The sequence below is a fragment of the Phaethon lepturus genome, unplaced genomic scaffold (genome assembly GCF_000687285.1).
Source record: "Phaethon lepturus isolate BGI_N335 unplaced genomic scaffold, ASM68728v1 scaffold19612, whole genome shotgun sequence".
NCBI lineage: Eukaryota > Metazoa > Chordata > Aves > Phaethontiformes > Phaethontidae > Phaethon > Phaethon lepturus.
Window position 1 is genome coordinate 56,395 of NW_010524331.1, and position 11,997 is coordinate 68,391.

The 11,997-nt window shown below is 35.8% G+C and overlaps 1 protein-coding gene across 1 annotated transcript in view; it reads right to left on the reverse strand.

The window, feature by feature from the left end:
• The window catches only part of RAB3GAP1 (RAB3 GTPase activating protein subunit 1 (catalytic)), a gene marked incomplete at its 5' end in the record, with an annotated part of 22,567 nt that extends 11,179 nt beyond the window's left edge, over positions 1-11,388 (reverse strand). The window contains 12 exon segments of the mRNA XM_010282422.1: positions 1-39; positions 363-532; positions 2,110-2,202; positions 2,931-3,004; positions 3,732-3,800; positions 4,625-4,706; positions 7,200-7,299; positions 8,097-8,262; positions 8,833-8,952; positions 9,607-9,685; positions 9,917-10,049; positions 11,313-11,388. The exon segment at positions 1-39 is cut by the window's left edge and continues 3 nt beyond it. Of these exon segments, the coding sequence (XP_010280724.1) occupies positions 1-39; positions 363-532; positions 2,110-2,202; positions 2,931-3,004; positions 3,732-3,800; positions 4,625-4,706; positions 7,200-7,299; positions 8,097-8,262; positions 8,833-8,952; positions 9,607-9,685; positions 9,917-10,049; positions 11,313-11,388 (1,201 nt within the window).
• Positions 11,389-11,997: the final 609 nt, after the last annotated feature.

The window sequence follows — 11,997 nt, forward strand, 5'->3', positions numbered from 1 at the left end:
TCCATCTGCGAGTTTGTCAGCAGCATCAGGAAATAAGAACTTGAAGAAACAAAAAAATCCAAACTTCCATCAGTATGTTTCTCCTGCTTTTCCCCCTTTCTCCATAAAGCTACTGCTGGTTCCATACCAGCTATCGCTATAATTAAAACTCTTAGCAGAGTTCAGAGTTCATTTTCAGTCCATTTATATTGGTCAGACTTGTAACAACTTAGGCTGTTTCAAGAAGCTGATAAATACAATCCAAATAATGGAACTGACATCAGAAGCTTTTATTTAAAATTCTGCTATAAACTATAAACCAAATGCATCAGTGGAAGCATGAAATTCATGTTTATATTAATGTGCATGGACAGCTAACTCACCAGAAGAATAGTGTTCAGAACGTCGTTGTTTAAAGGCGATTCATCTACACCTCTGTGTTTGCGAATTTTTTTCTTTGCACTGTGAACCATATTTGTGACTGATAGTTTATGGATTGGGACTGGTGCTGGCTCTGTGAGCTTTGACAAAGCATGGGTAATATCAGCAACCTCTACAAAATAAAATAAAAATAATGACAACAAAGCAAACACAAGACCATCTCTCTCAAAGTTCACCTGTCATATTCAGTCTGTTTATCTTGTATTGATTTTTTAACACGCTGTTAACCAGAGCTACGCCCCTGTGCCGTCAAGGTTCTATACCTGATATTCACTGTTCTTAGTCACAAAAATAAGCAGGAGGATGAGGTTACAAAGGAGTCACAGACTGTCCTTGATTTAATTTACTGAATGAAGTAAGGCTGTAGATAGTGCCTGCCACCTACTGTAGCAGTACTGCATACTTGCAGACAATTATCAGTGTATCAGCAAAAGCCTGCTTAAGAGCTAGTGTTTAACTTTTTGTTTGGGGGGCGTTTGTGTTTGTTGGGGGCTTTTTTGTGGTTTTTTGGGGGTGTTTTTTGGTTTTTGGTTTTGTTTTGTTTCCACACGATACCAACAAATACATTGTAGGTAGCGAAGACTAACAAAGACTGCTCAAGCGTATGCTAAAGCTTTAGATAAGCCTTAAATAAATCCAGCATTAATCACCACATATATATATATACACACACACACACAGTGCTTACACCATGTAATGTGTTTTTTATATATATATATATATAAAACACATTACATGGTGTAACCACAATTCTGGTTTAGAGTCCTCAGGTAAATCCTCAAATCAAAATATTTTTTCCAGAGTTGCGGCTGCTGGTGAACTTTGGAATCTGTCTTACAATAAAATGAATTAACATTGTTAAAAAGAGGGCAGACAAATTCGAGTGAATAATATAAGCAGCCTGAAAATTAGAGACAATGAGGGCTAAAGAGACTGTATGTCAAGCACCAGGAGTAATATATACCCTACTCAGTCTAACACCTTTCTAAGCTAACTAGCGAGCTCCTTCAAAACTAAGACCAAGTATAACTAAAGAAATTACATTGATACAGGCCACGTTTGAAGGGTAACAAGAGGCAGGAAGGACGGGAATGGTCACCATATACAGCAAGAAAAGTGCAAGAAAGAGGTAGAGACATCAAAAAGACATCAGTACCTATACTGTTGGGATAAAGCATGACCTGTTGGTCAGATAATTCTGGTTTGTTTGGGGTTTTTTGTTTGTTTTCCTTAAAAGGGACAGGATGACAGCAAAGCTTTTCAGACAGATCAAAGACTCTTTAAACTGGCTATTAAAACGTGTACTACGTAGTACTTCAAAAAGCAGAAAAAAGTGGAAAAAATACAAAAATACATAAAACGAGCTGACAAATCTGTTTGATGTGTGCTCAAAACCAACTCTTAGTACACAGTAGTCAAATTTTAAGCTCTTGTTTTCCAGTGAAAGAAAACAACCATAACAGAGGCAATTGTCCTCTGGGACTTTGGGAGCTAAGCTCACCTAGAACTCATGAGAAGTCATACCATGTAACACTGATGAGAAAATTCCTAGGATTATTACAGAAAATGCTTAAGAGTTACAAGTGTAAATACTGATTGATCTCAAGTCAGGAAAAGGGGATAGGGAAGGTAAAATACCATGAAATGATTTAAAACAAGTAACACAAATCAACAAGATTTTAGTTTTACCTTTTCCTTCCTCTTCAAATGCAGACCTTCCAAGTATCTCATCAGTTGACTCCTTCCGACGGCACAGCTTGAAGAATTCAGTAAGAAAGTCACCTGTAAGAGAAACAAAGTTTCTGAACAATTACTCAATTAAAATCTCATTGAACAATAAGCTAACTCTCAAAATGATGCCCAGAGAAGCACAAATTTTCTCTTTTCAGCTGAAGGAACATGATAATTTGTTCTGAAGCACAAATATCTTTAAACCACATAATCAAAGCTTATGAAAATGCAAACCTAGAGAGCTATCAGCCATCTCTTCAGTGCACAGTTCGCATGCAGTTTAATCCACCTCTTCACCCAAAGCAAGATTAAACTTCTGCAGCATGTTTATTTTTTTTGTTTTGTTTTGAAGCCCTTTTCCCCACAAGCTAAAACATGAGGATGGACAATAGTACAGCTCTCCAGGCGTACCAATCCTGCCTGTCAGGCAGATTGATTCAACTAAGGAAATGGATATATACAGAAGGCACTTAATAAAATTTCAAGATTTTAGGAAATCTAAATTTTCACAGAACATATAGAGTAAATGCTTATTCTCTGGAACCTGGTGAAGTAAGAACAGCAATGAAGCTCATGGTACACAGACTTAGAATAACCTACAACAGAAACTTAATTTTTTTCAAAGCTTATGTTCTTGAAAAAGAAGCCCAAAATATTGCCCACTCAAAAAAATATAGGAAGTGAGGAAACCAAGGTCATCAGGTCAAAAATTCAAACCTAACTTCACAACTTAACAGCTTAAAAGCCATAAGAGAAGGTAAGTAATTGTGATGTCTTACCCAATAGACACTGAGGGTTATCTGCTTTTCTGACTCTCACGGACCACTGGGGTGCTTGAGTAGGATCCAGGTCACTTTAAAAAAAAAAAGTGTCATGCTGTCACCGTAAGTATGCAAGAGATGAGTATCAAATTCTCAATAAATGGACTATCAAAACAACTTAGGCCATGGAAGCCACAACATACACTACATCACAGAGGAAAACACAACAAACACTTTAAAATGCAAGCAGGAGTCCCTGTTCTCATGTACATACATAAAATGAACAAGAAACACAAGAGAACAATTCAGTTACAACTAAGCTGTCTTATTTTAAAGTGTATTAATGTTGAAAACTCATTTCTGCATTAATTAAAACAATAAGCCACTTTTTAAAATCTTCTTTCTGAAGTATAGGTATGCATTGTTCTCCCTCTTTAGGAAGCTTAGCCAAAAATCTGATTGTTAGTTTTTGGGAGAGGGATGTTAATCAGTTAGTTCTTTTTGCTTTCCACATTCCACTATCATCTTTTCCAAGAAATACACAATACACAAAACTTTTAAGTCTAGCATAAGAATATACCCAAAAATGGAGGTGTATGTTCAGTTGAGATGATGATGCAATATTTTCTTACACAGAAATGCATTTCAAAAGAAGGTGTTTTCCCAAATGAGATGTTCTATCAACTTACCTTAGCATTCCTCAAAATGCGTTCTCTTTCGCACACAAAGCCATGCATACCATTTTAGATGTCACTGAAATGCAGTAGTTAGCAAATAAAGTACACTTCTAGGTATTTGCAATTCAGACAAAATACTTACGAATAAACATCATTGTCGACAATGATACCTTCCGTTAGGTGAGGCCATGTAGTAGCTAAATGAAGCTCACTGAAACAAAAGAAGATTTAAATCCTTCAGTGCTAGTAGAAAGTTTTCCCTCCATCATAGTTAAGATCTTGAAAGGTATTTGTGATAGTTCATATTTAAGTCCCTCTATGTGTTTTGCAGCTACATCCAGAAATGGTCATATTTACCAATGAGTTTTCTCACTGCATACATTCATACTGTTGGTTTTTCTACAGCGTATCACCCAGTATTGCAATGAACTTTACTAATGCCTGGCATACAGGACTCTTTCACAACTCCTCTCTACAAAAGCAGAAATTGTGTATTGTATTCTAGGTATCCAGGTACAGAGGAAAGAACAACTTCATTAATTGCCTACAACATTAAACACTGTCTAATACATTGAAATGATTCCTAGATTTGCTGAGTAGTGATGGGATGTTCAGAAGAGGACACAGACAGGTTTGTAACAGCTCAGTTTACAGACCCTCTCAATTTGTCTTCTACAAATGTCAAAGATGAGAGCGAGTCCAACCCTTGAATGAAGGCACACCTTTTTAAAAGTGTATCTCCAGTTAATGTATATTTCAACATAACAGTTTCAGAGATAAATGGAGTACTCCAGAAGTTTATGGTGAAAGATTTATGAGCTAGAACTCTGAACATCATTAGACAATTTTGCAAATGGTCTTATTTGATATTAGACCATCACTTTTCACAGATGTTTCTTATGTACTTGAATAATTAAATCATCTGTTAGGGACATATTAAGTGATAAGCAGGCAAAACTAAGATATGAAATAATGTACCTTTACGTCCTCCGTTAAGGAAGTTATAAAACACCATCTTCCGAACTCTTATCTTACCTAATAGGATCCTCACAGGCACCAAATGGTAACTTGCCAAACTCAAGGCCTCCAACTTCTCCCCCAACTAGAGCATCTATATCTGAAGACAGATAATACATTTTCCATACAGAATTTATGGAATATTTCAAGAAGCATATCATCTTAATTTCACAGTAAAAAGACTGCAGCATGTGGGATGACCAGAGAATAGCTGAACAGCTAAGGTGACAGAGCTATGAAAATACAATCCTAGCATATAGTCAAAGTAATTGTTTTCAGCAGAAACAGGGAAGTAATCATGCAACTGGACATTCAAAAAGACAGGTAAAATTCTTGTCATCCGTGGTTGAGGGAAGCTTACTCACTTCATACAGGCAAAGATGACAGCTATAAAGGCAGCCTTACAGAACCAATGTTGACACAAGAGCAAAAAGACACAAATTTGACACAAAAATATTTAGGCAGGAAATCGGTTCCAAGCAGAAACTGAAGACTCCAGAAGAACAACTCTGAAGAGTCAAAAACCAACTATTTTTAAAAGGCTGATAATTTTATGAACTGAGTGATATGTTATGCCTCCTGCAGTTAAAGACTTAATCCAGTGATCTAGGAGATTCCTTATAATTCCAGGTGCTTAAAGATGCCTCCGAGCATCCTTAGCCACTTCCCATATCACATCCTTCAAATATATAAACAAAAAATAGATAGCCTTCATTGAGGAAAAATTTAAATGGGTAATAATGTATTGTAATGCCATTATAATAATGCTATTACAACATCCGATCCTTAATTTTAAATGCATCTGGCAAACTGTTTACATACAAAACAACTGAGGTATTTGAACAGATAAAGTATTTGGATAACTTAATTACATAATTTCTCCCGCCTTCTTCTCCAGAGATGAAAGGCCTATTTAAATCCTTTGGTTTTATTTCAGAAGAGCTAATTGAGTGAGGGTAATGAAGTACAGGTCTAGTTCTTCACAATGAACATAAAACCACAACTGCATGTAGCAACAGCAGCAGAAATGATCTCATCCATTTCAATTTTCTGCAACACACTATGCCACTAGCTCCCTTAACCAGAATCCTCTAAAAGAGTAAAATTTATTCAAACTGCTCACATCAAGAGATATGATAAGAATGGTACAACTCATTCACTACAAATCAGGGATCCTGACTTAGTGAATAACTACCACAAAGCAGAGAGAGACTACAGAAAACATTGAGTTCTGTGTCTGCAGAAATTAAAAAAAAAAAAAAATCTGCAGAACTAGCTTCCCAAGTTCTTTAGGTAAACTTGGTTTACCTACAAAGAGAAACTATCACTTAGTAAAAGCACTAATTTTCTCTGACCATAAAGAACAGGATTCGTTTTAAACATATTTTCAACACTGCCTGTTTACAAAGCACACAGGGGCAACTTCACTATAGACTTCTTCAAAACATACTTTTGATTAGTGTACAAATTACTTTTTCTTTTAAGCACAGGAAAGCCAAACAATTAGGTAACCAGACCAAGGTCACATAGGTTCTGTCCCTTTAAGTGTGCCCTAAATACTTTAGCCTTATTACATAAAACTAGCACCAAGTCAAGAATAGAACTTGGGCATTTTAATTGTTCCACCACCTTCTGCCTAAAATACCAGATCACTAATAACAATGTGTGTTAAGAAGGAACTCACATCTACTTTTTTCCTATAGATTTATCTACCTTTGAGCCAGAAAAAGTTTACAAATCATTTTCTGATGCTTCATATATAAATAGGCCTGTTAAAAACAAATACGTGACACCCAAGGAAGAAAGTATTACCACCAAGTAAGCATATGAGAGTTCATTGTGAGATTACCAAGTAAGCAAACTCACTCTATTTTTCCTAAATAGCATCACTACAGCATAAACTTATCATGTCTAATGTATGTAGTTTGGTATAAGGACTATACACTACTTTTCCCCTTTTTCCCCCTCATACAAGGCTACTATAATAAAAGGTTTGATCAGAAATGTTTCCTGCATGAAAGAAATAAATCAATCAACTGCTTGGCTTACTTAGCACTGTGTAAACAACAACAAAAATCCAAAGTTTTACCTCAAGTGAGGTACACTTAATATTTTCTCCTTTTCCCATTGTTAATACACTTAAATAGTGAAGTATTAAAATAAGTTACTTCATGGAAAAAATTGACAAATACTCCTGTGAATGACTAGCACCTACCAGAATGTGAATCCAAAAGTTCCCCTATGGCATGCAAGGCAGAATTCTTTACAGATCCACAGTCAGTCACCCTTTTTTTTCCAAATAGATACTACCGTTTTAGAAGTATCGATATATCTCTAAACATTAATTTAAAACAGCACATTTCTAGGCACAGCCCTAACCGAAACACCTGTCATAACCATAAGCCACAGGCATTTCAGAGCAGCTTTAAGATTGCTAGCCTATCATAGGGAGTGGATGGTATTCAGTTTTAACTGAAGCATCTCCTAGTAATGTGGAAAATGTTTTAACTCTTCTGGCAAGATACACAAACATTTTCTTTATCACTGACTGTTTGTCTAAAAGCAAGTTATTCTGAGGACACAAATCTCCTACCTGGCGGCTGCTGCGGCCAGAAATACTGCTGCCAGTCTTGAAGCACGTATGTAAGCCGAATAGCCATACTAACAGGAGGCAGTGGTGTTAAAGGGCATCCCTTGAAAATATTAGAGGAAAAAAAACTCAGTGTAAAGAGTACATCCTCTCAAACACCTCAGGCCTTGAACATAACTTAGTTATGGCAGCTTGTATTAGAGCTAATTTTATCAGAATTGCAACACCCCAAGAATTTAGTAATTTAATAATTAGAATTCTGTAAAGCCACTGCTCAACAAGACACTTGCATGTAAAAGTAAGCACATAAGCTTTCTGAAACACCAGGCATTCGTATGTTCCATTTAACAGGTAACTCACAAGTAACTCTGACCCAGAACGCATTAGGTTTTCATTAAGTATTTTTTTCCCCAGTGTTTTGATGAGATTGCTGACTACCAATATTTGTTGTGAAGTGTTGCAGTCAGCCATACCACTGCATAAAAAAGCAGTGCACTCCTCACATTTCATCATGTTGTTCTTCACTCTTAACTCAGCTATGGAGAGCTACGAAGTATCAAAATAAAAAAGCACCCCAACCCTCCTCTCTCCTACTAAGCAGCAAAATAGAGTTTGTTTTGGGGACGGGGAAGAGAGGGTTGTTACAAGGAGTCTGTAAAACAGACTCATTCTTTCGCACACCAGTGGAAAATAAAAAAGAAGAACACTTGAAGAACAAAATCCATACCAACTTTCACTCTTTATCACTAGATACTGGCAATATCTGGAAAAAGACTTTGTTAGTATTGGCATCCTTACAAAAAAAAAAAAAAATCCCTAGAAGATAGAAGTGAACCTGCAAGCAACCAGGTAATAAATTATTAGTCTTAGGATCAGTTATATACATTCAGATACACTTACAATCTTGGATTTGAAGATATCTAGTAATCCCGATAAATGAGTATACTGATTTGGCACCTTGCGAAGATGAACCATTTCGAAGTCAGTTCGAACTCCTGGACCCTGACATTCTCCAACATACATTCGTCGCCATTTATGATGTATCTGCACAAACAGTGGTACCTGACTATAAAACACGAGTATTTCAGGTTACTTAAAATGTCATTCTGTCTTGTAATCTTTAAAACTAGCTATATATTTTAACATAATTTCAACAAAATTTAATATTCTTCAGAATACATTATGTCTTAGTGGAACACAGTTTAAAATGCTTAATAGGAATCACAGAAAAATAGTTAACTTCACCATTAAATTGAACGCCCAACAAATTATCATGTCATAAGTAAAGCCCTATCCATGACTTCAGTTACCCAATTTTAAGTTTAAATATTTTTAAGGAATATTAGAAAGTTACTGTTACCACATACAGGGAAGAAATCCTCTTCCAAAAGTTGTATTTTGTACACCACTTATTCCAACAACTTGTCAGCTTTTAAAAGACGACTGATTTTTTTAACTTTTTTTTTTTAAAAAAAGCTTTTTTTGTTGTTTTTTTTAAATCCTTCCATAACAATATTATGGTGCAAATACAACAAACTCTGAATATATTTTGCTAACAATGTAATACTTTTTCCTCACAACAGCAGTATGCTAGAATTTCACCTGGACATGTAAGAAGGCTTACACTTTCACCTACCAGCCAGTGTTTCCCAATGCAATGGAAACAGAACTCAGCAAAAGGTTACATTTGGATTCACTAAGAACTGCATCATTATTTGCAGCTGGAGCAATAACCACAAACTCACGTAAGCCATACCTTAAGAGAGAGAGAAAAAAGAGCATATTTCTGTTTTTTTTAACAAATCACCTGAAATACAGAGTTTTTAGAAATACTGTAACCTGAACAACCTGTCAACAACACTGTGGAATCTGCTATTTTGATATGAGTACCTCTTTCAGAGGTACAGCATGGAATGCTGCAGATTCTCAAATCACAAAACTACTGGAGTTTAACAGCATTCAAACACTAAAACTCAAAATAATGTGAGGACTTACAGGGCCATCAGTCTTGAATTTTTTCCTTCATGTTAATGACAACTGTAACTCTTTATAATATTGTTCTAGAGAGGTGGTTTTTATATATAATGTGCTAAAGATTTGCATTACTAAGTATTTGGCTGGTTTTGTTTCTTAAGGTGCTGCAGCTTTCCTTTTTAAGGACACATGCAAATATTACAAATATAAAAGTTTGGTCAGTCTATGAAATTCAGGAAAAACATATTTTGTGGGGGAAAAAAGTAAAGATAGGCCCACTATGGTGCAAACCTTTCCTGTGCCCAGTACAAAGACTCATTTTACTTAAGCTTTAACCCTTGATGGGGAAAAAAAAAAACAAACAAGTGATTGTGCCAGCAAAGATTTTTCAATTGCTATGTTTATTTGTATTAAAGACGAGAGGCAGCATACGTACCATCTTACCAGACAGTGAGCTCTAGGAGGAAAGTCATTGTTCACGCACAGCAAGTCCTGCATAGGCAGAGGAAGGGCATCTGTGAAAAAAATTGATACATAAGAAGACCACCAGCATCCATTCAGCTGACTTACAATTTACTTATATTAGCAATTTGTTGAATGGAAGGCACACTAAAAGCAAAAATGTCAGATCACACCCATCAGATGCCACAAAGTTTCACACAGAAGCAAATCAACACACTGTGAATTCCACATGCTGAAATTGTCTTTTGTCATATCTTTACAGGCATCTAAGAACTATCAGCTACCTTCTACCAGTTCTTCTTTCCCATCTTTGTCACTGGGTTCTTGTACAAGATAATGATGGGTAATTGAGAATTTGAAGTCTGCAAATGAAATTTCATCTGATTTCTCTTCCCATGCTCCTGTGGTGTACACACCCTGCATATAAAAAAAGATACTCGATCGCATAAATTTAGGTTAACATTCATAAACCTTAAAAATTATACTGCCTACACAATCTATAATATTTATTCATCTTTTTCTACTGCTAAATGTTTACTCTTAAATAGCTAAGCATGGTTTAATTCAAAAAAACAATTCTCAAAGCACTTCGTTATAAAGGTAGCTGAATGCTCAAATTCATGTTGCCAATAATCATGTTCATGTCAATGACCAGATATCCCACCGAAAGTCTTCAGAATTGTATGGCATAGCATCTCAAGCGTATGCACCCTCAACTTTGCCCAAAGACAGAAGTTTCCCACCTGGGATTTTACCTGTATCTATACCATTCTATGCAAATACTACTTTAATATTTACTTCGAATATGCTTTCACTGATAAATGATTTTGTATCTATAACTTGCAAAACTTCTGCATGTAAGGATAATGAACTTTTAAACAAAAATACAGCACAGGAAAGTTTCTAGGAAAAAAATGAACATCGCTACAGAATTGTATACTGCTACTAAAACAAAGCAACTCGGACAACGCTTTGATCTGTAAAGGGTGTCTTCCCACTGGAAAACAAGAAGAGAGGTCTGATCTAGAAAGGAAGACATGTGGGAATACACTAACAGCTAAGGTTGAAAACTAGTTCATTCAATAACATAATGTTATGTTCTAAATACTTTGGACCCTGCCTAAAATTAAGAAACATAAAATTGCTCAGCAGCCATCCAGTCCAGAACAGCTAAATTCATTTGCACTAGTATGCAGAAGTGCTCAGCAACTTCCTCTGCATTTTACAGGACTGAGAAAGCACTACAACGACTCTAATTAGACTTTGAAAAAAATCTCTCTCATCTATGAAACATACTGAGTCACAAATAGTACTACGCAAACCTCAACCATAAGCCTGTGAGGCGTGACAAAGGCACAAGGCAGAGCAAAAAGAAACGCCTTAAGAATTTAGAACAGCTTCAACTATGTTTCAAGATTCAAAACTGTGAGTAAAAAAAAAAAAAAATATCACTAGACCCTTTATGAAGATCTAATTGTATCAGGGAAATAGCCTGTTTGGCAGACAGCTCACCAATACATTTACAGCAACTGTTTGTCAAATTGCCACTTTTACAAGTGAAATTCCCCAAGGCAAATCATTATCTGCCACAACTAAGAAAACGGCAATACAAGTAATACATATGCGCACAATTAGTTAGTAATTCAAATTCTGTAAGAAAATTCAGAAGCAGTAACTGACCTTTTCTAGAGGTTTGCCTGAAGAGATCCCAATAAGTTTCCAGTCATTCAATACTTCTTCTATTTTTGAAATAAATCTATTAGGGAGGGGAAAAGGCTTTAATATCTGCTGAACACTAAACCTGTATTATAATTCACCTCCCTAAAAGCAGGTAACACATTGTCCTACTATGGAATTCCTTAAAAAACAAACAAACAAACAAACAAACAACAAGAAATCATCATGTGTAACAACTGCTTCCTTGTACAAATAAAATGGCCCTCCTATGTTTACATTTCAGCTAATAGTTACTTTTAGCAACTGCTAAGAGCATTGCTCACAGATAAATAAGCATGACACAAAATTATAAACTAAATTCAAATTTAAAACTCAGAGCTTAGAATCTTTGTATCCTTTTGTCACAGACATTGTCACTGGAAAAAAGCGTTTTAAAAAAACGACACACTAAGAATGCAAGATCATCCTTCACCCTAAGTTTTCTTGTACATTGTTCTACTAACTTTTAAAGGCTTCAGCCTGAGATAATTATTTTAATAATCAGGCAGCTACTTAAAAAACACATAAGCCTTCTAGATGTTTATTCTAATCCCTTGCAAGCAGACATTAAAGCAGACCTTCCCCTAAGTTCAGAAACAGCTTGACTAGATCCTCTTAACCAATTCATGAGTTGCGGCCTGAGCCCCCG